Here is a 27,649-nt window from a genome sequence, read left to right as displayed (position 1 = left end):
GTCGCGGTTGGGTTTGCTCCTCGTCGTCCTAAACTTGGTAAGATCGTCGCGATCGCAAAGATCTATCGATGTTCATGTAATACCTCTTACTTCGAGATCTTCGATCTCGCGTCGTAATCGATCGCGCGATCCCGAAGCGAGCTCTGGCTACATCCTAAAGCGGTTGAACGATCGTGCGGAATGATCGCGATGAAGCGATCGTACATATAGAAGCGACGTGTAGTAAGGGTGACTGCCGTATATAGGTGCAGCGGGGAGATCGCGGGGTCGTTACACCGGGGAATCGACACCGCGGAGCGGTGCGTGTGCAACCAGCGAGGAATCGACGAGGAGCGGTAGGCAGTAGTGGTAGTACATCACGGGGTGGTGTGTCAGCAAGTGGATCGTAGTCGGATCGTGAATGCGGCCGTGTTAACAAACCTCTGGAGTCAACAGCGCGCCGTGGCCGACAATTCTACGGTAGGTGAGATCTCGCTAATTTACTCGCCGGTCACGTCGTGTTTACCGATCGTCTCAACCACTTTGATCACGGTAGCTTTTGAATGTCCCGCGACATCCCGCGGATTCACGCAAGGAGATAAGCGCGACTCCTCCGCAAGGTGTTTGAAACTTTATCGCCTGTGGATCGGCATTACTTTCCTAATTGGCTCGGGAATAAGCCCGATGACGGTAATGATGGGCGACGGATATTTATACGATACCTAGTATAACACCTTAGGGTAGGAACCCTTGAGATATATAATCATAACTCATATACATAGCTCATGTTACTAGATGCGTGAAACTTCGGTAAGAGATCGATTATCCCGGGAACTTAGAGCCCTAGAGCCAATTATTTACGTCAGCTGATTTATGAATTTTTTAATGCGATGTTATTCAAGCAATTGATCATAATTGAATCCATATGAAAATAATTTCTCTTAAAATTATCCAGAGACAAGCTGTTCATTTAAGAATAAACCTGCGGAAATAAGATCATTAGATTGTATTTATTGGCGGCGGAAAAAATCGTGTAGATTGTTATGAGCTTCCCCCAGGTTCATGTTCTCTATTATTTATGCAATAATTACTGAGTGGAATTGTTCATATTGTTTCACTCGTGAACACTTTAAATTGCATATGGCATGGAGACTAAATGGATAGAATTTAGCAAGTGCCAGGCAAGCGAGTTATATGCGAGTTTATTTAAATATATAAACTCTGTTGATGGAACAGTTTACCGCCTCTAAATATTATTGCAGCAATTATATAAACGCGTTTGGTTAGGCAATTAGCCTGCGTGATGTTACCTGTTTTGATAATCACGGAATGCAAGAGATTGTGAATATATTAAAAACAGATTAGTGATAACAAACTTACACAGAGAAAACGATTTTGTTGAAGTATTTAATTAACAAAAAATTTAATTATATACACACAAATCTGAATGTACTTTTTTTAGATCTCAAAGTAATTATGTAGAACTTTTAAATTGGTTCTTAGAATAGTGTTAAAACTGTTTGCAGCATTACTGCTCAGCATATTCGAATTTCCTATACAATTATTTTGATAATTTAACAAAATTATTTTCAGATTTGTACCTAGCTAAATTTTTAGGTACTTTAACAAAATCATTCTTTCTGTGTAGCTAAATTTATTTTAGCAAAACCGTCTTTTCTGTATCAACAAAATTTTTTTTTGTTTGAGTTACTTTACTTTATTTTAGTCCACAATTTCAATTAGTCTCAAATATTTACTCCGTGATTGAAAAAGAAGGTATTCTTTCCTAGATCGTTTATAAACTCATGATTTTCTTAATTGACTTTTCACATGTTATTTACTTTAATAGACCGAAAATCCGCAGGGGGACTTATTGTGTTAGCAGAATTATCTTTCTTTCCCCAAAAAATACGATTATTCTCTGAGAATTCGTTCAACCACGTTTCACCAGCAACAACCAAATACGAGGATTATCGAGGAATCGATAAAATCTTGACGGTCGGTCTAATTGACAATTACAAGCCCTGGCAGATTTATATAGCTGTGCATTCGCAGCGAATAATTGCCCTCGTAATTTCGACCTTCTACTGTTGCATCTCAAATGAAACGTTTCGTATATCGTAGTTCAGAATAGAACAGGTCAATAGGGGAAGAACAGTAGCCCTTCAAACTTCTCTCAATTCACGATAGTCTTCCCAAGAGACACTTGATCGGTGTGGACAAAGTGCAGTTTTTATCAGCAACTTCGAATCTAAATTTAGATAAAAATGCAGTCGAGAAGTACTTTAAAATTTTGCGAAAAAGCAGACAACGCTAAAACAAACCATGCAACGTATTTATAAATAATTCTATTTAATTCGAATTTTTTTTGCTTGGCTTAATGCGACTTGGTTTAGTGCAATGTATGTAACTTTTTGAGTGCACTTTTATCAACGCGTGCCAGTAGTGATAAAATACGTTTTTAAAAATATAATGAATTATATAGAATAAAAATAAATATATTATTTTAATAAAAATTATTTTTGCGAGTTTATTTTATATTATTTGAACTTATGTTTGGACTAATTTTAGTATTTTTGCACTAATATTATTTCATTTGAGGTGTACGAAAACATTTCGCTATATATTTTTATATTTTTACTATGAAAGCATTCGGTATTGTTCTCTATTTCATTGTCACGTTAAAAATCATGTACTGGATAATACTAAAGAATTTGTTTATGATATACTATTTATTAAATGATATGATTGAAAAACGCATCGAGATGAAAAAGAAATTTGTTACCTATTCTGCGAAAAAAAAGGTAACAAAGTATTTACAATACATGATCTTTCTGCAGCGAGATTTCGATCAATTACATTTGTAATTCGATTCGCTGCGAACTTACTTTCAAATGAATCTATAAATGAATGCTTTAATATAATTTGAATTACCCCATTTACTAACAATTACCGTGAATGTGCTCGAGCAGATTTTGTTGAACAATCATACAAATGTCAACGTGAGATTCAATCTAATCAACACTATTAAAGACAAATCACGTTGTGATCTGTGTCTCAAAATTACACAATATATATACTTTCATCCACCATACTACATATCATGTATTATAACAAGGTTGGGAAGTAACGCGTTACTTATAATGTCGTTACCGTAACATAGTTAAAACATTCAAATTTAATACATCTCACACGATCCCAAACGATCTACTTAAATTGTTGTGTCAATTTAACATAAGATCAATATGTTAAAAGAACAGTATGTTAACAAAAATATTATACAAAATAATTAACATAAAAAAATGTAACACTGACACAATTTGTAAGCATATTGTGGAAGAATATTTTTTCAGTAAAATTGACATTTATGATATGTTAAATTAACACGTGTTTTATTTATCTATCTTAAAATTTACATTTTAAAATATAATATTTTTATGTTATTTATTTACTTACTCGTAAATTACATGATTTTAATACTGAAAATTGTTGAATATCAATCTAATTCAAAATATTCAAATAACATAAAATTACATTGTGTTAAATTAACATTCGAATATGTTTATTCAAATTGTATACACAATATGATATGTATACTTAAAAATTCAACACAAAATTTTAAGGACTTGAATGGATTGATTTTAATAGAATTACAATATCTCTTTTATTGTGAATAGTTACTTTTTTTAGTAACAAATTGCATACATTTGTTATTATTAACATTAATAGTATTATTATCAACGAAAAATTAGTTTCATTACTAAATTTTAAATAGTTGATATTGTTACCAATAAAATGGAGCTATCGAAGTTATATGTTTCGAGTAGCGATATCGAATATAACCGTTATTTTTACTGTTACTTCATACACGTACTTATAACACGTATATGTGAAACACGCGAGTTTCAAAAGAAGTTTTCAAAAAAAGGAGTGTTACATTAGACTATGTTATGATTATTCATAACTACTATGAATCTCTATGAATGTTGAATAAAAAAGGATCATAAAAATTTGGCGAAAAAGTATATAACAGAAATTGTAATTAGTTAGTAACGAGTAAGTTTTTGAGTAAAGATAATGCTAACAAATTACTTTTTCTAATTGGTAATGAGTTACAGCAATGAATTACTTTTTTTACGAGGAGTAACGAGCAACGTATAATCGAAGAACAACGAGTTACTTTTCATGAAAGTAACTTTTTCAAATTTGATTATTAATACATCACAAAATAATAATAAGAAATTTTAAATAATCAAGTTACAACATTATTAAAAGTTTAATGAATATTCAATTCGAAAAAACACATCATTACGTTATAAAATTAGCAAATACAATTTCCGTTTGTGCGTCATATGCAGATATTGGATGGAAGAGGAATGTTGTCGGTTTTATGAGAAGTCTGTACTCTTTTACGTGCGGTACATGCGATACTTTATAGTAAAATATATACAAATATGTATGATTCGTAATCTTTAGCCATAAATTTCTGTCTGTTATCTATCCATCTTAATAAATAGTATTTCCTCGAACTCCTGGATTGTTATGGATAAATAGAAACTGGAAGTATAATAGCCGGCGGGATTCAATCGCTCGTTTTCCACATAAATTCTTTGAGAAAGGGTAGTTGGGACAGAAGAGAAAAAAAGATAAGACGAACTCGGAATTCAAGCGCGTCCCCAATATGACCGACTCTCTGGAAATATTTGCGACGATAGTTGGTATCCGAAGTATTTAATTAAGTCCGGAGGAAAGTTCCGTGGTTGCATGTCTTTGCGCTTTGACGCTGGTGCGTATATCCCGGAGCAAAATAAATTTCCACGAGGAAGGTTCACGTCAAATAAGAACCGTCTGTCTCTTCGAGCTTTATTTCGAGCGATAAGAGCGGAACGGCTCATTATCGGTAAAGGTGACCGAGACTTCTCGCCTTAATCCTTGAGAAACTCAGAGATAGATGTGGAAGATTAATTCCCATGAAAGGGTCGATTCCAGATTTATTGCTTCGCGTAACTTCGATAAGTTGCTCGCCACCTCGCGTTGCACGCGTCATCTCATCCGGTGGTGGAACGTACTTACGTAACGTAGTGTTGTCGCGCGTTTCGCGTAATTACACGGCACTAAATGTCCATCAGACACAGAGGGAGGCTGCGCATTGAACGAAGAATGGAAGTTAACGAGACAACAGGGACGACGACGCGAGAGTTGGAAGGCCGAATGAATTGTCTTTAATAGCTATTCTGTCGTTGCTTCGTAGAAAACGTTCTGCGGAGCATTTTCACGTCGGACGTTCTAAGGAAATGAAAGGAATTTAACAGTTCTGTCATCTCTCTCCATGATAATGTAATTATTTATTCCTACCGCGTCTGGAATGTTTTTAATCTTATGACGCCGTCACGAACTAATTGCTAATTAGCAATAATTAATATTGGAATAGATGTATTCCATGAAATAGATATAGTTCAAATACGCAATATTGATCTCTGTGTTATAACTGTAATTGAATAGGAAGCTGATTTAAAGTATTTAGTTAATTAGAGGAAATTAAAAATGATATTTATGTAATACATAAAATAATATTGGTATAATAAATATTGCAGTTATATTAAGTGTAACAGCTTTTAATTATTGTTAATATTGTATAATTCCTGTGAATGAGATTTTTTCATCAATTTTAAAGATTGATGTTCGATATTCGAATTCAAGTCATATAGAGAGAGATATTTTGAGAACAAATTCCATAAAAATTTCTATTGTTAATATCTGATTTTATATATATATATATATATAAATTCTATATTATTTTTGAATTCCAAAGTAATTAAAAAATCAAAATAATTTCAGACAAATCAATGCTTTAATTATGAATATAAAAAATAGATCTAATTCAAGACAAATAGACTTAAGGTTGAATAATACATGAAAAGAATGAGGTTTATAAAATATCTAAAAATTTAACTAAATACAGATTTGAAAATAATTCTGTTGAACTATATCAGAATATAATATCAGAATATAATCATGTAGGGCGTTCGAACTCGTTGCTGGAATATCAAATTTTTGCAGCGTTGCTCATTATAATTGAATTTTTATGTAAATATTTTGATGGTCCAACAAATTTCGTTTCATGTATCACCTATCATAATATTAGCAAATTAATACATAACCGACAGACATCATCTCCCAGATAATAATCTTTATACCCTTTTTTTTATTCAGATTTCCATTACCCACTCCGTTCTCTTTTACATGAATTATAATTTGATATATCAGCGAATAATTTTATAATCATTCACCATTCCGAAAAGAAGCGTAAAATCCAGTGTTATGCATTGAGGAATCATTAATATCTGATCTCGCGGTTGCCGGGTGATGATGATCGCGGCATTTGTTAATGAGAAATCGGTTACGAGTGGTTCGTGTAATACTGTTATAATTTATCTACCGTAACAGAGGGGATTATTACATACACGCCATTATATTGCCATCTGGCGATTTTCATACAACCGCAAAACATTAACGGGTGCCGTTTATAGACCGTCAACGGTCGTCGTCGATTGCGTTGTGCACGAGACGGAATAAAAGCGTGACGTCAAATACGGTACACCAGTATTACGTCACGTAGAGTTTGAAGGGTGGTTCGTTCGCTCGTCGACAATATGAGATATCAGCGTCACCGTGCGCACGTGAAAAATCTTTTTGTTATACGTTGGAAACGTCCGAGCCGACCCCTCTGAGATTACTTCAGCATTGTGATTAAGTTCACGAAAGGGTAAAAAAGAGATTTTTAAACCTGGAATCCATATACGATGGTTAGTACGAAGTTTAGCGTGTGATAATATTAAATTCAGTATTACGTTTTATTCAGTATTACATTATACGTTTTATTCAGTGGTGAATTTAGAATCATCCCCATTTTCAAATAATGGCAGTTTTTCTCCTTTCTATCTTCTGAAGAAAACGTAACGTAAGAATCTGGCAAATCATAATAATATTATAACAATAATATCTAATAATACTTTAAATAGTGTTTCTCGTACTTATGCCTGTTTCTATCAATGTAGATTAATTTGATTCTCGATTCAACTTACTCTTTATCTTTTTCTAATTCTTAAAACTAAAAAAAGATGAAGTTAGTGATTTGAACTGAGATTGAAATTAAAGTTGGTAGAAAGTAGAAAGAGGTGTTAGTTGATTCATTCATATAAGCAATCCTAATCTTAATATTGTTATACGCTGCTTTTCAATGCGTACACACACATCTTTGTATATATTGATTATTACGATAAAGATTACCATATGCCTCAGTCGAATTGATAAGAATGTCCTCACGGAATGTCGGGAAATCCGAGTTCAAATTCCTAAGGTAATATTTTTTGCAATAAGTTCTTTACAGATTTTAAGATGCCGATAGCATCAAATTGACGATTTGATTTAATTTGTGGGAGGAATATTATTTTTTCAGTTTGATTGTGTTGAAGATCGGAAGTAATCAGCGTGGAGATATTCATGGAAACGATTTTGCTGAAATATCTAAAAATTTAGTCAGATATAGATTTGAAAATAATTATGTTGGACCATCACAAAATAATTACGTAGGAAATTTGAACATAATGAGCAATTTACAGTTTTCAGAATTTCTCATTTGTTATATTTACAACTAAATAGTTGCACTTCACTTTGTGTCGTTCAATTCATTAATGTCTATGGTGGAATGAGGAACGTGTCATAGATATTGAAGAACATTAGATCGTTAATGATAACTATAAAGCGAATCGAAACGTTCGAATTCCATAGATATATAAAAATTAAGTGTTAAAATTATTTTCTAAGATTAATCGTGCTTTAATTTTTCCATTTCGCTTTCATTTGCCTAAATTTTCATTGTTGAGCAATGTTGCAAAAAATTTTGATATTCTAGCAACCAGCTTGAGCAATCTATATAATTATTTTGATAGTTCAATAAAATTATTTGCAGATCTGTAGCTAAATTTTTAGATACTTTAGCAAAATCGTTCTTTCCGTGTATATATGAGATAAAAATTATCATAAATACACATAGATGTATAATATTATTCTAACATCCAACTTTGACCGTAATTGGTGTTTCTCATAGTTGATTTAATAATATCTATCAATAATTTCAGCCATAATTGAGAACTTTCTAATTAACGTTCTACGTTGTATATATCGTATAATACTTTTTCGATACTTTTATCTATTAATAGATAAAGGAAGAAGCTTTATAAGTGCATGTCTACCGTTCGTGCTAATCGACACGTCGTGCGGTTTTCTCTTAAAATAAAATCCGGTAGTAGACGGTCGCATCTAAGCGGTAAATGAAGTATGTAACTTTGCGTCTGAGAAAATAATCGGGCGAGAATTTATTTACTTTACCAAGTATTCTCGTCACATCGTTGATTACACTCTCTTTTTCTTTCCCTCTTCTCTTTCTCTTTTCTTTCTCTTTCTTTGCCTCTTAGAGGCCAAGCTCGTTGGTCCTAAAGCTCTTTCGCCGGTACGGTGCTAATGTAGCAGCGACGATGCAACTTCAACCCCGTTGGAACAATCTCACCCCATCTTGTGGTAGCTCAGCAGTTGGCCACCTTTGAAACTCAAAGCCGCCACGCTTGTAGTAACACTGTCGATCGATAAGGTTTGCTACTAAAGACGCACTCGTGAGTACTTTGGTTTATCAGATGTCGTACTAGTGCTTTGCTGGGTGAATCTCATTTGAGAGTCGCCAACGCTGAAATTTCCGGCAGACTGAACTACGAAGACTATCGGAAGCGATGAAGAAAGGAAACAGAGATAAAAAAGCGAAAGAAAATTCAGACGGATTGACAGAGATGAGGAGAAAAAAAAAGAGAGAAAAAGAAAACGGAGCAGATGATGCGGCATATGTGATTTATTCGAATGCAACAGAAACGCTGAGCTTCCTATCTTCCCTTTCACTCGTTATCGAATCCTCTTTGCGGTATTACGGCGTAATTGGCTCTCGCTCTATAAACTCTTACCCTCCCTCATGTGAATTGACTTTAACCCGCCGTTCGCACAGTTCGTTACGGTAGCTTCAAAGTAGATCTGTTCGGAACGAACGGGACGATCTGATTGATTACGTTACTTGCATTTTGCGCATTTTCACGCCACAGACAAGTCTTGCTTTTTCTCCTCACTCTGTGATTCTGCAGCGTGTTTCAAATGACCTCATAAGCTGTCTCGATCGAGTGACCAAAAATATTACGTGTACATCAAGCGCGCTAAATAAACACCGTATAAATCGAATCATTCCCGTGCAATACGCGATCTCGCAAGCGGCAAATTTTATTAATAACCTATTGTAATATTTGCTTAAGCAAATATTACATCTAAATTTGAAGGAGATAATCTACGTTGAATGTTATATTTTTTTTGTGATGCAGCTTAAATCGATTATCTATAATCTTTATAAGTAATTTCTTTGATATTACTGCATCTCAATAAAAAGTTATTAAAGAAGAAGATAATATTATCCCAGACAGCAAACTGATGTTATTTATTGTTATTTTGACGTAAAAATGGCCTTAAAGACGTCATTTTGACATTAAAATGACAATAAATAACTTCAGCTTGCTACCTGGGATATGACATCCCGTTTAAATTTTATACAATAACGTAGTTAATAATTAGTACTTCAATTTTAGATTTAACGATTATATTCGTCAAAGTGTTATTTAGTCATTTTTAGACTCATAGTTATGAAATATTCATTACTTTAGGATACTATTTATAAAAATGTGACGACACTGCATAATGGCTTAAAGAGAAATAGGAGTGATAATGCGGCCTTCCACAAAAATAGATTTAAAAAATTCGTTTTGTTATGAAAACAGTATTTATTTATAAAATTAACAAAAGGTAAAATATTGTAGAATATATACATATAAATGAATATATATACCAATACAACACCAAACTTCTAAAGACGTTCATAGAATATTTTAAGAATATACAAATATTCTTAGAATGTTCATATACTTATAGAATGTTTTATTAATGTCGTGTGTTATCTCTATATATATATATATATATACGTACACATAACTTTTTCCGCATATAGGCTGCTTAATACTAAAAATCTGTAGTACTGCTACCATGTAGTACAAATTATAAATTAAAAAACAGAGCTACAATTAATTAGCATTTATGTAATTCTTCGGATACGAAAATCTATCGAAAAAGAAATCAGCAATCAACACATTTAGAGAATCATATTTGTAAAATGTCATGTTATTTTGTTTAATTTTAAATAACTCGAAATGTAAGTCGAATAAAATATTAAATAACAATAACAAATAATACTTTCAAATATATTTATACCAATATTTACATACCGAGAAGAGAAAGTTAAAATTATTTTGACGTCATGAAAGTTAAAATGATGATTTTTGTTACAAAATTTGACACACACACACATTAAAAATTAAAATTAAGACGTTAAAAATTAAAAATAAAGTCATTTTGGTTTTTTATTGACTTTTGTGTGATGATAATACGCTCAAGTTTAAGAATAATGAGGAAGTGCGTGCGTGTGTGCGTATGTGTGTATGTAATTAAATGCTAAAATGTATTTAAAAAATGTTTCGAAATGCTAGAAAGTAAAAATGCGTTATAATAAATGTTGGCTTTGTATATTTGGTATATTAGCGTCACAGTGTAATGGCAAACTATTAAACAAATAATTCCACAAGTAATAATTAGAATTCACCATTTAATAGCAAAGAGGGGCCATTATATCTACTAGTCATAAATCTACCTTTTCATTTATTGTATTATTATTATTATATTATATCTATATCTTAATATTTTCGCTGAAAGCGACGAAATGATAATTATTCATCTAGAAAGTATGAAAACATATTACAAACTAATCTAAGGAAGCCTTTAGATATGACTGAATGAAACATTTTCCCATTTCCTTTTTGAGAGAAAGAGAAAATTGGAAAAACTACAGTAATAATTTGCGAATATTTTCTCGTAGAAAGTAGTACGAAGTACTTAGGTAATAAGATGCTCTTTTTGTTATTCTCATAAAGAACGCGCGGAAAATTTCAAGATTAACATCCGTGCATTCGCAAGATTAATATTCCTTATTCAATGGAAGAAGTTATTTTCTCCCGTTTATGTCGTGTACGAGCATTTCTAGGTATTCTTACTGTGACGCCGCATCGCGCGGACAATAGAGCTCGAGAACAGCTGGCTTTATCTCGATATATTGGTCGAGTGTTGTTCCATTTGCCGACTTCAGTCAGTGACAACTTTAAATATCTGAGAACGTCGTGAAGGATAAAGCAAGAGTTCAAAGTCACCCTCAGAAAGCAAGATTTCAAGCTCTTTTCCAAAGTCGACAACTTTGGAACGTTGACGTCGATCCATCCTGTTACCCGTAAATCCGCGTCATTTGAGAATCGAATTAACCGTGGCATTTTGATCAAAGCGATCTTTCCTCGAATACTATCCAGCGTGATTTTATATATTTCTCTCTTCTGAAGAGATCCTGTTCCATCGGAACAAATTTAACGTCAGATCGACATGGAACCGAGCAATGAACCATCTATTGAGAACGCGGAATAGAAGCACCACCTCTGTGTTACATTGCCTCGGAAATTGCACGTAAAGTGGTTCTGCGAAGCGAATATTGAGTATTCTCAGGCAGATAATTTGTGCCCTGAGTCACGTAACTGCGCCATGTTCAGTTACCGGCGATTTTGTCGGTGAAATTTTTATTCTACAGGCGGGCCATTAATTGTCGCAAGTTTTCGATTCCCTCCCACTGTCGAGGTCGCCTCAACAAAAAAAGAAGTACATCCCGACATCGGTCGGGAACACCTGGTGTACAATGCTGCTAATGAAATTGTCGTCCATTTAAAGGACGGCGAGAATAGAACCGTAGAAGCTTCTATCTCGTTCCATTTAAGAAATCCCTAGCTCGGACTAATCCGATTTCGTCCTAATCCGTTTGATCTCTCTAATATCTTCTTATAGGAATGCATCCAGATATATTTTAGAGTGCCCTTTTAGAGTATCAGTTTTCATCATGGATGGCCCTTATCACATGAATAGAAATGGAGATAGAAATGAAAGGTCGAGCGAGACGTATTTCACAGGTGGAGGATTTTGATATGTGCGTGATCACAAATGTGATACGAGCATTGTAGATAAATTTAAGGGACATCCTAAAGATACTGGACATTTCATTGGAATTAGATTTGATAAATCAAGATAAATGTCTCAGGAATGTATCAGGATCGATATAATTACACAGATAATTCAGTCCTGTATTTTTAAAATTCTGTATGTTTTTAGGATATAAAATGCCTATCAATATATTCGAGAGAAATCTGATTGCCAAGCATTAAAGGAAATGTTTCTCACATGAAAGGAATGATTTTATTATTTAAACATTCAGCTAGATACAAATCTAAAAATAAAGTTAGATCATCAAAATAATTATGTAGAACACTCAAATTGGTTACTAGACTGTAAAAACTTTTTGTAATATTATTATCATGCTTAACCGTTTTAGATAATTATTTTGTTGATCCAACAAAGTTATTTTCAGATCTGTATTTAGTTAAATTTTTAAGTACTTCAGCAAAATTGTTCTTTCTGTGTAGTATTAACGTAAAAACAGTTATCCTTTTATCCGAAATACTGTAAATTTAAATTTTGATAATGAATTCTCTCAAATATATACGACAGAAACGTCTTGTATCTCGAATATATGTACACGAAAGAAACATTTTGCTGAAGTATTTAAAAATTTAGTTAGATATAGATCTAAAAATAATTATATTGCAGCGTTATCATCATGCTTGAGTATTCTACACATAATTATTTTCAGATCTATATCTAGTCTAATTTTTATATGATTCAGCTAAACCATTCTTCATATATACATATATATCGGATGAACCTTAAAGACCATTCTCCTGTTCGGTGCATTCAAATTTAATTTTAGATTCCATCTCCCGGGATATGTTGGGCTGCTCATTGTTCAGCAGCGATCTGTGTTCTGTGCACGTTCGCAAACGCACGAATCAATATACAGCGCGTCGAAAGATATTAAGTTAGTGATTGGATTCGCCAACATGGAACTATCGACCGGACCCATATGTTGCTTTTATACATATATCAGGAAATAGATTTTAAATTGGCCAGATAAAGGTCAATTATTAATTCGCAGACGTTTTACCCAATTAATTGCTATTATCAACATCCGTTTTTAGTTTTATCATAATGATGTTAATTTTAATATAGGTACACAGAAAGAACAAGTTTGCTGAATTACCTAAAAATTTAATTAAACGCAGATCTACAAATAATGATGCAAAAAGTTTTAACATTTTGGCAACCAATTTGAGTGTCCTACATAATTATGAGTGTCCTACATAATTATTTTAATGGTGCAACACAATTATTTTCAGATCTGTATGTAGCTCTATTTTTAGATATTTTAGCAAAATCATTCTTCCTATCTAGTAAAATAGCAAACAGATAATTAATATATAATTATTATTTCTAATATACACAGCAATTATTTGTGAAACAACATTTGTTTTGCATAAAATGTAAAGTTTTCCAAAGACCTAATTTCATAAAAAAAAATCGTTCATAAAAAAAAATCTATTGAAAAATCGTATGCACTATGCAGCTTATTGAATTATTCTAATCTAATAAAATGACTTTTGCTATAAAATTAATAGATCAGTTAATTACTGTAATCGTTGTTAATTATCTTATAGGAGCAGGTTCATAGAACAGGTTTTAATCTAACAGAAGTAACATATGTATAAACACACTTGCATTATATTTAATGAATAAACACACAGCTGGGAAAAAAATCTGTAGACATCGATGCAATTATATCGATATTTAATCGGTTTTTTAAGATATATGGCATAAATATTATCATTCTTTAATAATAACCGAAATGTATTCATTAAAATAATTTCCGCAATGACTACGCTTGGTTCGGCCGAAATTTTATGCACACGCCATAAAGAATCGATTGACATCATTTGACAAATGTTACGTAAATGTTCTATCACAATGTCATTATGATAAACGGTTTAATTAACTTCCATTAATAATGTCAATATCAGTTCTTGTCAATTTCCCGGGAAACTCCCATCGCAACGCTGACGCGAACAAGAACTGTTATTCTTATTAACACGCTCGATAGTGACGCGCGGGAGCGATTAAAATAATTATCGTTAATAATAACGTTATCCGTTTCGGTGAAAATTCGCTCGGCGGGACGGACAATCGAGGCCGGAATTATCGATCGGATGATTAAATCGCGTCCCTTCGTAATCTCCTATGAATATTAATTTGGATTACAATGCAACGGCGTTCATCAACGTAGTGAATACATATTGGGACAATGAGTGACAGCGAGATCCATGGGACATTGCGTTGGCCAAGAGTTGAACGATTCGAGGGCGAGCACGACGCTTACTTCCTGCAGACGCAGATACCGTTGCGACAGTAACCACCTTTTTTACCTCGCAGCACGCAATGGGTTGCGCAAGCAGCGTGGTTGATAGTCAGCCACTTGGACTGCCAGGACAGAAGGTCGCAGGTCGCGCGCCGGTTCCGGATGAGCGACAGGTCCGACGGTATCTCGTCGTCCACTGGATCCTTGGTGGTAACTGAAATGCAATTGCTTCGCTTTATTTTCCGATAAAGGTAGAGAACATCAATTATTGCGAAGTATCGCGTTTTATGTACCCTTTACAAGTATCTGCTATCTTGAGAGCTTTCGTTAGACTATGCAGAGGTTTTATCAAGGATGCGTAGATATGTATGTATATTCTCTTGCGAAGATGAAGTTAACTCCTCTTCTTTATTGTTCTTGATACATAAAGCGAGAAAAATAAGAAGTTTTCGAAGAAATTTAAAAATAACTTCGTCCCCCTTTCTCTCTGTTTTTAAAGTTTAAAATTTTATAATGGGAATTATGTGACGCTTGCGAATTAAATTTTAAATTTCAATCTTTTTATGTGACTCTAATTATGCAAATCACTTTGACATTTAAATTAGTTTAAAATTTAAAAAATATGTAGCAAGGTCTTTATGGAAACAACTTATTTAGCCCGCAACTAAGCGCAAAAGATTATTTCTAATTCAGCATTCGGAAATGATATAGTAACTCGTAATAATGGAATGACTCGTCAGTAGAAAAGGTCGTGTCGAGCTCGATATGAAAGGATATCGACAGCGTATTATCAGAGTATGCCGAAAGGGTGTCAGAGAGAGGAGAGGAGAGCGAGAAGAGGAAGAATGTGTGTGTGCAACTATTATGCACGCGAGACAAAAGACTGTGCATTCTGGATATTTATTACTCTATTGCGAAGTATCGTCACGTTGTATCTCGGCGACATATCATTTTTCGCGAAAATGAAATTGTAGTATAATACATTCAACTAGCCAGGCATTTATTATAATATCCGATCTATTAATTATCGACAAAAAAGTGACTTAATGTAATTCGAATTTGATATCTAAGTGAATAAATCTCTGATAAAGTGAGAATTATATATTCAAGATTAATTACAACTTGTTAAGATTGCTCCATTATCAAAGGAATTTGACTATTATTTAAATCTAAATCTCGAGCTGACGGTAAATATATGTATATTGGGCCGGTTCTCAATTAAAATCTCTTTATCAAAAATGACGAACAATTTTCTTTATTATAATATAAAAGTAAAATAAATTGAGCTCTCGAGGTAAAGAAGGAATAAAAAATACAATGACTAACAGGTAATTGAAAGTAATAATCAACGCAATTATTCGTGCATAATAATTAATAAATGTATTGTTCAAGACGTTACATACAAGTAAGAAGAATCGAACATTTCGGCTCCGTTCGAGCCATCATCAGCGATATCCTATGGTAGATTTAAAAATTAATCGTACCGAATAAAATAAGTCTAAAAGAGCAGCTGAGGAGTCTCTTCAATTCCATGTTTAAAAAACGTCCATGTCAATAAGCTGTTTGGCTGAATCAGCACAGCTCTTAATTATGACCAATATTCAAGAAGTAAATTATTTTGAAAGAATAAATACGCACAAAATTCGTTCAGAGTACTGGTTCGCACTGAATAAATTATTGAAATGACGGCTCCGGCATAAACATGATCACTTTGTATGTAACGTCTTGAACAATACATTTGTTAATTATTACGCATAAATAATTGCGTTGATTATTGCTTTCAATTGCCCGTTATAGTTATGTATTTTTTAATTTTCTTTGTTATATCTGCAAATTTGGATTATTTTCATTAAAATATATCTAGTATTCTCATTCTTTTTTTTTAACATGAGTTATATCATTTTGGTTTCTTGAAATTAATTAGTGCTTTTTAATTAGTTTCAATTAAGTGAGTCTTCTGTTTACGATCAATAATATCGATCAGTAATATCGAATCAATAATACTGATAGTATACATCAATATTTTTACAATCTAATTGGTTAGTATATGAAAAGAACGGTTTTATTGAAGTATCTAAAAATTTAGCTAGATAGAGATCTGAAAATAATTTTGTTGGACCATTAAAATAATTACGTATAAATCTTAAGCACGAATAATGCCGTAAAAAGTTTTGACATTCTAGCAAACAGTTTGAGCGTACGTAATTATTTTGATGGTCCGACAAAATTATTTTTAGATCTGTAATCTAGCTAAATTTTTAGATACTTGATCAGTAATTGTCCTTTCTGTGCATTATTGATAATATTTCAACTCATTTCTTTGTACGGACTTTATACGATTAGAAATCTGTCAGTACCTACAAATATTAACAGTATTATTAACGATGATCCGGATTCTTGACTCTTAAGCGGTATTTCTCTTTAGTAGGGAATTCTGATGCTCAAGAATCAAGAAATCCGGATTACCGCATTCAATATCAATCCATCAATATTAACCGCGCACGGTCAATAATATTGTCAATATTTGTTGGTACTGACAGTATTATTGATGTAAAAGACGTGTAAGAATCCTATTACAACCTAGCATCAGTAACTGTATTACCAGATGCTCGCGTCAGCACCGAAGGATTAAGAGAATTTATTTATGATCTTTCTCAGTGAAATATATGCTTACCCAGTTCATAAGTAGGTCCGTCGTAGATAGCCGGTAGTGTACTAACTGAGGTGCAAGCCAGTACGACAAAGATAGCGAGGATAGCGAACAGCTTCATGATTACGGAACGTATTCTCGTGTGCACTCAAATTCGTTTTAATCAACAATGTTTCTTAAGGAAACGCGATGTCGCTTTATATACCTTATCGCTGTCGCCGAGATAATTCTTTTCTGTTTTCCTAGATGTGCCTCCGTCCACCGCCTTTCCTCTTGATGTCATCGGAATCCCCGCGGCTTCGCATTCGTTATTTCTAGATCCGCCAGCCACTGGCTAAATCCGCTTTGTAGACTGACCTATGTATTTGAATATTAATTTCCGGCATTATCAGCGTTATCGGGACGACTGCGAGTGAAAGAGAGAGGCGACGAAACAGGTCGATCGATCGCAGCATTTCTGTTGAACGGAAGCGTGGATGTGACTATATTTCGCGATATAAGTGAATTAAAAAGAAATCGACAGGTATTCATTCCGTACTATTCAATTTGTGAACTCGGCTACTTGAAGCTTCTTGGATATAATTCTTCTATTTCTTCATACTTTTTCGACATACCGATATATTATATAAAAGAGAAAATCTGATAACGCGGAATATTGAATGTTAAGCAAAGAGCAATTTATTTCAGCGTATATACGCTGCAATTATGATTAAGAGATTCGTTTTATATATAAATTTTCGATTACTCCGACCAGATTTGATCTTTTGCGATAAAAGGCCGGAATATATGTGGATATTAAACAATTCGAATTTCCACATTACGACCACAAAGAGAAAATTTATTGAAACAAAATTAAAAAGTCAGATGGAATAACAACTCTTTACCATTATGCAAGGTCTATTGTTTCGCTTATTGTACTATAATAAAGTTCTGCGAGTTTTACATGTCCAAAACATCAGCAATTTTGAGAGAGACGTCATGGTGTCGATTAAACTGTGAATAAACAATTGATGATGGAAGATAATGCCACAGCTGTTGCAGGTGATAGCAAATTTTATTAGCGTGAGCTGTACTACAGCTGACCCAGATACTGAACAAAAATATGACTTCTGCGAACACTAAATATTTATGTAACTGCGCAAATGTAACGTTTAATACGTTGCTGTCATTCGCGACATATTTTTTTCCCTTTCACTGCATTTGAGCGCGTTACGATTCTGGGGATTATATCCCACGCAAATATATATTTATAGAAGAATTAATGCCGAAATTACCCCCTCATTACACGGACGTGATGCGCGAAGAGGGGAGATATGTTCTGGATACATCAAATCGAAATGCTTGCACGTGCTCGGAATTACACGAACCGAACAAGGTTATATATTACGTGCTTCATACCCTTCCGGATGCTTGTCTCTGAGGAAAATAAAAAATTCTGCGGGGAATTTCTCGACTCTCGGTATCGCACATACTCGAGAAATCCCGTCGGACATCCATTCGGAATCTTAAGCAGCATACACACCAAGGCGTTAATTCCGTTATAAATGGAGCTAAATACCGGATATCTAATGTCTATTCCACCGATACAAATTAACTTTAATCTTGAAATTCTAAGTAGTTCTAAAAACTAAAAAAGGTGAAGAGTAAGTTAAATCAAAATTAAAGTTAACACTAGAACCGCGGGTCCAAATTAATCCAACCACGGTTCAAAGTAAATCTGATTTTTTGCAAGAAAGAGTTGTCACCATAAAAATAAAAAATACTTATAATTAATTGATTGTTTGTGAAAGCCATAAAAATCTAAAATTCCACGTGCAAATTCAAATTAACTAGAAAAGAAAAATTATCAGATGAATAAAAAATGGCACAGCTGCGGTTCTAATGTCAATCTACACGGTGAAACGGAGCAAATATTTGTAATGAAGACAATTAAAGAATAAAGATAACTAAAGTGCAATGTCTGTACTTATAGTTTTAATCTTTTAATTAAACTTTAATTAAAGAGGATTCCCAGAGAGTATCGCAATTAAAAATTCAGATTTCTAAAATATTAATAAACCGAAAGATTTTTAAAACGTTTTAAGATCTTATAAAATATTTGTAAGGGCAGAGATGAGAAGGCAGTCGTACTGTCCGAGCTCGAGCAGCGGAAACACCGGTGAGCCGCTGATTGTCGTCGAAGAAGAAGCGGATCGCTGTCGCGTGGAATCACCGCCACGATGCGTCGACCCAGACTCGCCATCCTTGAATCCCTATCTGCTCTCACCATGGAGGGACGCCAGGAAGCACTCCTTGCCGACGCCACAATGTACATCCGGAATAACCGCATCCCAGGTATGTGCTGTGCACATGCACAAGAAGTCCTTCGCGGTCGGCGCTATCGATATGTGCAATATATCCGCTTTATGCGAGCGCGAGAAATTTGAAATAGACTGATTCTCTGAACGCCAAAATTGTCGGAGTGATCGATCTTGAAGGGAAAAAAGACAGATACACGAAAAGGATAGTTTCATTGAAGTATCTAAAAATTTAACTAAACACAAATTCGAAAATAGCTTCGTTGGACCGTAATTACGTAGAAATCTCAAGCATGATGAGCAATGCTGTAAAACGTTTTGACATTCTGGCAATTTCAGAATCCTATATAATTATTTTAATGTGGTCCAAACAAAAATATTTTTAGATCTATATTCAGCTAAATTTTTAGATTCAACAAAATTGTACTCTTCGTGTATTAAAGATTATATTAAAATTAAAAAAATTAGATATTAAATTAAGATAAAATTAAAAATGAACATATATAAACTTTTTACTTCTCAACTTGTATTTTAATTTAATATTTTTGTTTTGATAAAACTATTATTTGATTTATTACTGTTTTGATGAAGCTTTACAAGCTCCTGTTCACTCGCCACTTCTATCTCAAATTGTGACGTCAGAAGCAAAAAAATACACAATAAAAATTCTTACAAAATATATTAATATGGAAATATGTTTCAACAACACTTATACTATTTTTATAATATCCAATTTGAGTTACTTTTAATCATTTCTATAGTACTAATGCTCCTACACAATATGCGTTAATTTAACTGAAACAATGGAGTTAAACAATTTAACTCAATAAAAATGTATTAAATTTGACTCTAATTTAGTTTATCATTTGCTAAATGTATATATTTTTTTTTAATATAAACATTGTTTACTTTGAAACTAACCATGGAAATGGCTTGATTTGTATTTTGATACGCAGCCATGAAATTTATATAAAAATAACAAAATGTTATTTTTAACTCAACGGATGGTAACTGGATTTACTATTGTTTTTTTTTATACTTTACAGGGTAATTGGCAAAATCGACTTGTAAAATACAGAAAATTCTTCTCTTTTGTTTCGTTAATTAATAAATAATTTCGAAATTATATCATATATTTGAAAATGAATTATGCATAACCAAAAACGAAATCAGCAATATTGTTGCTCATAGCTGTTAAATTAATAATATACAGAATAAACTGTTAAATTAATAATATATAGAAATAAATATGATTTAATTTCTCCCCAAAACGAGAAAATAGTTTTCGGTAGATATATTTTATAAGTCTGTTCCATCGATTGCAAAAATGTTGTTTTACTAAAAAATATTTTTATTTAAATATAAATATTTGAAAAAATTTTTATTGTATATTTTCTCGCTTCTGACGTCAATCTGATACTAGTAGTGGTGAGTATGCCTTAACAGATATCTTACTATTCTAAATTTAGCATCATAATGATATTATCATTTTAATGCGTATAGTTACTTTTTTAAAAGCTTACGACCAAGATCGACCTTTAAATAATCACGTTAAAAATTTGTAATAAAATCCGAGATTGTACGATTCAGATTTACAGTATTTCCCGATGAGGCTGTCAGTCCTTTGATTGCCAATTCGATTAATTAAATTTCTTTCTCAAGCAGTAAGATAAATCCGTATTTGGTGTCGATGTCGATAAGATGGTCTCCTCTTAAATTGCACGCGATGAATAGGTGCGACGATTGAGCGAACGTGGCGGAGAAGGTTCCGGTCCATCAGCAAGGGAGGCTGCTTTTCTGGCGACGCTCTCACAGACACCGGCACCGACGGCCGGCGGCCGGCGGCACTCTGTTGTCACGATCTCCAGGGTGCCGACTACCCTCTTTGGGCGCAATCGTCGCGAATCCATCGCTGCTTTTCCCATGGGAGGCGCCACCAGGATATTACAGAGCCGGCGAGACTCGTCCACCGGGATGAGTGGCCCGCCCAGCAACAGCGGAAGCACTCACAATCTACAACTCGATATTATGGATGATATTGCCGAGATAAAAGCCAGGAAGGTAAATTGTAACTCTGGATTAGCGACATTTTTAGAAGTAATTGTAGTAATAGGGTATACAGCCTAAAGTAATACTTACATGAATAATATAAATGAGGTAGGACGAATAACAAACCATAATGATGAGATCATTCAAGTCTTATTTTCTTGCTAGTTTAATACAGAATCAAGAAATAAGACCGAGCTTTACGATAATCATTTGTAATCTCATGACAACTACCCTATAAGCGCATAATATTATTTAATATGAAGTAATATTTTAGGCATATTCTTAATATTAAATGTAACATTTTAATAATATTTTACTAAAATTATATAATATTACATGATATTCTCGAAATATTAATAGAAGGTTATATGTCCACTCCTAATATTATGTGATTATTAAAAGTATTATAACATTTATTTAATGTTACTGTAATATCGTATAAATATTAAAAAGTATTATAACAGCGCGCGCATTTACTTTAATTTGTAAAACTGTTACATCTGTTCAGTATACGTTTAAAAACTGAAAATGATTTTGGCGCGCAGTTGTAAGACTGCCAGAACTGGATATGTACTTAAAATCACGTCGAAACGTTTTTTTTAGTACAAGATGCAGCATAGACTGATAAGAACTTTTCGTTATTGGATTGTGAATTCAAATTGCACAAAATTAAAAATAATTAATATTTATAAGTATTTTAATAATATTTCAGGAATATTAAGATATAATACCTAGGGTATTATATAAGTGGACCTGTAACCTCTATAGAATACTCCCGTAATATTAAAAAATATTTATGGTATCCTCGAAATATTATAATAACATAATTTAATTTTTTTTAATAATATCCATATAATATGCTAAGAACATTTTGCGCTTATAAGGTATTTAGGCTTATTAAGGTTGACTGTTATTGATTTTTATTATGGTTGCCCATCCGTATTTGTCTGCTCTCGAAATTGAACATTTATTAATTAAGAGCCGCATGGCTTCTAATAACAGTCCAATTGCAATTCTAAGATGTTCTTAGCAATGCAAAGAAATTCATGAGATCGTGTATTTTATAAATATATTAATAAAATTGCCTGTATTAGGAGTTCAATTGCAATTTTTTAAAATATTCTCAGCAACGTATATAAATTCAAGAGAGAGATCTTGTATTTTATAAAGATATTAATAAAATTGGTTCTTTGAGAATAAAAACACAGAAATGAAAAGTCGGATCGTTTAATAAGTTTAATTAACTCTGCTGGTTTGTTCAAATTTATTATTTCGAATAATTTAAGTTTTAATTAATATCTTGAAAAGTTCTAAAAAAAAAAAAAAATAAAAAATAAAAGATTTTCATGAAAAGTCTTATATTAAAATACGATCATCAAATACTAGAGAAAGAAGCTTTTAAATAAAATATTAACGAGAAAAATAATAAATTACATTTCGGGACAAATAGACCCTAACAGACCAGCAGAGTAATATATTCCAGAGTAATATATTCTAATCAATATATTTCCTTGAATTTGTCAAAGAGAATAATTTAAGGTCCAAAAACAGAAAAATAATAAAGCTTGTGTATTTAAGTTTTTTAAATTCCATTTTGTATTTCATTTTGTAGAGAAAGCGCATACTACTATAAAGCCTAACAATTGATAGGTATTTATGTCAATTCGATGTATAGTTAGACAGTTCTCTGACGTTTTGTTTAATCTCGTATTACGTTTTATTTTGAAGAGAATGCGCACACTACAAAGTCCGTTAACAACTGATAGGTATTTATGTTAATTCGATGTATAGTTAGACAGTTCTCTGACGTTTCGTTTAAGCGAGGAGCGCTCTAATCGTGCTCGTACACGCGTCCCAGGTCCGTTTAAAGATGTACAAGACACCGTCTCGCGAGCGCGTATGCGAGATCCAGCCTCTGGAGGGCAACAGCAGTTCTACCACTCAGAAATACATACAGCATCAGAAACGCCGGTTCTCCGAGTTCTCGGCATCGGTGGCAGCGTCAACGTCAGCTTTACGTAGACGCGCGTCCGAGATGACGAGGCCGCTCTCCGATATCGAGTTACCCGGAATGTCGAAAGGAGCTGCGGCAGGTATTACATGCTCCAACACGGATCTGATATCCATCTTGAGTTCCCTGACATCATCCGCGACGGAGATAAATACGTGCGGCACGTCGGAAGCATCGAGCGCGAAGGACGAGAAATCGAGCTGGTCAACCAAAACGGCGGAGCAGAGGCGCAGTCGACTCAAGAGCTCTCGATCCAACAGCTTCGACGTCTCCATCCTGCACAGCACTCAGAGCAAGACACCAACTAGCAGTGGCAAGAGCACCATTGGCGCGTTCATAACGCCAAGCACCTGGTTCGCCAAGAGGCATCAACCCATCTCGAAGAAGAACCGATACGACGAGGAGAACGCGTCGACGTTGAAGCTGGATAAGTCGCGGGTGATTAAAACTATCAAGGATACGCTCGTGAAGAACGCCAAACATAAGGTCCTCTGGGACGATAGTAGTGGTACCAAAGTGGATGCTCAGGTAAATGAATGTAATAATTAATTACGCTCCATTCAGACAGTCTGTACTAATAGCAAATTCGATGCTGTCAGTGCGCACTGATGCACATTGAAATTATCGTATGTAAATTAACGTAAATATGTATGTGTATTTAATATAAATATAGAAATGGATTAAACCGCGAAATATATTTTATTGTATTGTTAGGTAAAATATCTATTTTATAATTTGAAACATTTACGTTTTATTGTTATATTTACGAGGGGAGACCATGATGTTGAGGTCCGATTTTGATCGAACTTGGTGGGGATATAATATATCTCTAACAATTGACATGTGCAGTAAGACGCACACTGAAAAAAAATCTCGTTGCATTAACTGGAATTTTCGTTAAAAATAGATAAATCAAAATTTTCTGGTTCAATCTATTATTTATTTGAGATAAACCTCAGAGTTGTAATTAATATGATCAGAATTTTTAGCTCGTCTATTTTTAACCAGAAATCTTTTTGAACCCTACAACTTTTATCTGAAACACTTTTCTGTAAAATTTATATTTTCCGAGATATTCAGGTGTCCCGACCTTTTTGGGATACCCTGTATAAGAGCATCGGCATGAAATGTAAAGAAAATTGAGAAAACTCTGCCATTCCAGAATGATTCAGATTATTTTCCAATACAACTACTATGACTTTTTAGGTTTTTCAATAAAACATGCGGTATTCAAAATATTAATTTTCATACAAATATGTCTACATCACCGCTCCGTTTAAGCTAAAATTACTTAAATTGAATATAATTGATCAAAGAATAAATTTTCATGAATTTGGACAAAATTTGGATAAGGCTGAAATCGGCCTTATGGACTCTCCTCCTTTCTTACTCTTTTATACTAGTAGCAATATTTGAATTCTTTGATAGTGAGCTTTCACTCCAAGAAATTTAAAAAATAATTAAGCTACTTCGGCTCATTTACCGAAATTATTGGATGGTTTACAAACAGAGCAAGTGTTAAGGAACCTAAATAACTGTATAATTTACAATTTCGATTGTCTCGCCTGTTTTTTAGTAGTGCTTCTTACTTCTTGGTACACGTCGGTTGTTGGGAATGCACTATATCCTCATTAAGTTTGATTAAAATCAGTGACCCCAACGTCATGTCCTCCTTAGATTAAATTAGTGTACATGGCTTTAATATGCACCAGTGCAGCAGTGCACTAACTAATACGTTCAACCTAACTAGCTATAAGCTACATACGGCATTAGTATGATGCGTTCCGTTTCACGCATGATGCGCATGATATATCATTTTATCCTTGTTGCTCGCCGAATATTAAAAAAGGATTAAATGATACATGCGTACAATACGTAAAACGCACTCTATGTTAAAGATTACTGTTCGCACTCGAAAAAAGAAAGTTGCTTATTCGTATTTGTTCGCTCTCACTTGCTTAATCCGATTTTATTTAAAAAAATTCGAAGTTATTGTTAAAAATATACTTCAAATACGATAAAGAAAGCCATGACAGGTCAAAGTTAGATGTTTCGAATAATACACTATATATTCTTTATTAAATCAATTTATTCCAGATATGATTGCGCACCGACTTTCGGACTTTCAACACAATCATTATGAAAACGCTAATAATCTCTCCTAAATTAGATTAGAAAGAAAGAAAGAAAGAAACTTATTGCGAAAAATATTACCTCAGCCAGGGTTCGAAACCTGGGACCTCTCAACTTTCCAGGAAGAGTGTCTTAGCCAACTCGACCATTGATTGAGGCTTCGGAAATATTCCTCGCAATAACTGATATGTATAGAGAGTACGCGTGTGTATAAACATAAAAAATTTAAACACGTACGTATAATGAATACATTAAATACGATAAAGAAAGCCATAATCGGTCAAAGTTCTTTCTTTCTTTCTAATCTAATTTCTTCTTCTTCTTCCTATGCTTATCCATTAATGGATGTTTGCGATTACATTTCGCATCCTCTCTCCGTCCCTCGTCGTATGTATTAGTTCTTCCATTGTGCGCAGTCCTGTCCATTGCCTTATATTATGGAGCCAAGATAACTTCTTACGTCCTATTCCTCTCCTTCCCTCAATTTTTCCCTGTATAATTCTTTGTAACAGTTCGTATTTTGCGTTGCGCATGATGTGCCCCAGATATGCCCTTTTCTTCCTCTTCATTGTAGTCAATATCTCTCGATCCTTGCCCATCTGTCTCAAGACATCTCCATTAGTGGTCCTCGCCGTCCACGGTATCTTAAGGATCCTGCGATCTAATTTAGAGGGGATTATTAGCGTCTTCAGAATGATTGAAAGTCCGAAAGTTATCGGCGCGCAATCATATCTGAAATAAATTGATTTGAAATGAAACATCTAACTTTGACCGATCATGGCTTTCTTTATCATATTTGATGTATTCATACGGTCGTGCTTAAAATTCTTATAATGTTTAAAAATATACTGTTTATAGAAAAACCAATAAAAAAAAGCAAACATTGTTTCTTCATTAAATGTATTAATTTATAAGTATTAAAAAAATCATGATTAGAATTGTGCGCAAAATTCTATTATTTACGGTATATACATATATTCATCTGCAATAAAATAGGCCACTGTAATGTCACAGTAGTCCATTTTTTACGGGTAGTGTATGTTCATTTGTGCGTTCAAGATAATATATCATAAAAAGAAGCTAAGGTCACATGAAGGTAAAATTTTTCGCTTGATTCGGTACTGATAGGTGCTTGGTAATGCCATCGAGAAGATTCTCACCTCAGGCCACAAGGGAAACGATGCGGAAGCTTCGGGTAGTTCATCCGGAAAACTATCCTTGTCGCCGAACAAGTCACGTGTCAGTAAGGTCGCCGGTTGGTTCACGAGCGGGAATAAGGAGCAGGAACAATCGGACTGCGACTCGATCTGCTCCACTCTAAAGGACCTCTTCGTCAAGTAGTGCACCATCGCCGGACTATCTCTCGCGATTACGACGATTCGTATGTTTTGTTGGTAAACAAAATCCACTGAATCAACAGTACAAGCTATTTGCTGCACTGCCGCTATTTATTTATTTTATTTCTTTTTTGCCGAATAAGTTCGATATTCCGAACTAACTCTCGCGCAAATCAGACGAGATCTGTGTGAATGGTTTCCTTGTTTACTCTCTTGAATTGAGAAGGGTCCAAACGTGAGAAAGATTGGAGGAAGGAATAAGAGGGAAGAAAGATCAAAGCGGCGGAAAATTGCGAATTGATCGAAAATGTTGCGGCCATTTTTTCCTTCTTTACGCATTTCTTCACATGGTAAAATTCAACATTTTCCCGCGCGTCTATTTTTTATGAAATATTCAGATGCTTACAGTTCTTTCTCATGTTTGGAGTTTATTTAACCCGGTTATATTCATCTGGAATGTTTTTACATCTCAGCGGCGAAAAAATATGAATTGTAAAATATTGTTTTATGTGGATATTGTTTATATTTTTTTAGTAACTATTCTTTACGAATCTTTAAATACGCAATAAAGAGTCGTTATATTAATTAAAATTTTTTTTGGAAAAACTGTCGCAATAAGCTTAACGTGCTTATTTCGTTAAATATTTGTTTGGTTTTTATTTAATTTTCCAGAAAATGTGATGAAATCCATATTCATAATGTTCTCAAATACTATAAACA

At 33.6% G+C, this 27,649-nt stretch overlaps 2 protein-coding genes across 3 annotated transcripts; one reads left to right on the top strand and one right to left on the bottom strand.

Moving 5' to 3' along the window:
- On the top strand, positions 1-27,194 carry LOC108721041 (uncharacterized). 2 transcript variants are annotated; one of them, XM_018445358.1, is made up of 6 exons: positions 1-37; positions 246-459; positions 19,213-19,436; positions 21,134-21,460; positions 23,307-23,987; positions 26,721-27,194. In XM_018445358.1, exons 3-6 carry the CDS (start codon positions 19,215-19,217, stop codon positions 26,931-26,933), a joined length of 1,443 nt encoding a protein of 480 aa, XP_018300860.1. In that variant the 5' UTR covers positions 1-37; positions 246-459; positions 19,213-19,214; the 3' UTR covers positions 26,934-27,194. The 2 variants fall into 2 exon arrangements, with proteins under 2 accessions (XP_018300860.1, XP_018300861.1); XM_018445359.1 differs by lacking the exon at positions 1-37 and having other exon boundaries at positions 96-459; positions 19,208-19,436.
- Def2 (defensin 2) lies at positions 14,124-17,289 on the bottom strand. Its single transcript, XM_018445361.1, has 2 exons — positions 17,127-17,289; positions 14,124-14,666 (listed from the first exon to the last, which is right to left on the bottom strand). The coding sequence occupies exons 1-2, from the start codon at positions 17,221-17,223 to the stop codon at positions 14,470-14,472; spliced, it is 294 nt and encodes a 97-aa protein (XP_018300863.1). The 5' UTR covers positions 17,224-17,289; the 3' UTR covers positions 14,124-14,469.
- Positions 27,195-27,649: the final 455 nt, after the last annotated feature.

This window comes from Mycetomoellerius zeteki, unplaced genomic scaffold (genome assembly GCF_001594055.1).
Source record: "Mycetomoellerius zeteki isolate Tzet28-1 unplaced genomic scaffold, Tzet1.0 scaffold158, whole genome shotgun sequence".
Classification (NCBI taxonomy): Eukaryota; Metazoa; Arthropoda; class Insecta; order Hymenoptera; family Formicidae; genus Mycetomoellerius; species Mycetomoellerius zeteki.
Note: the sequence above shows the minus strand (reverse complement) of the source record. Positions and strands in the feature narration are given on the sequence as shown.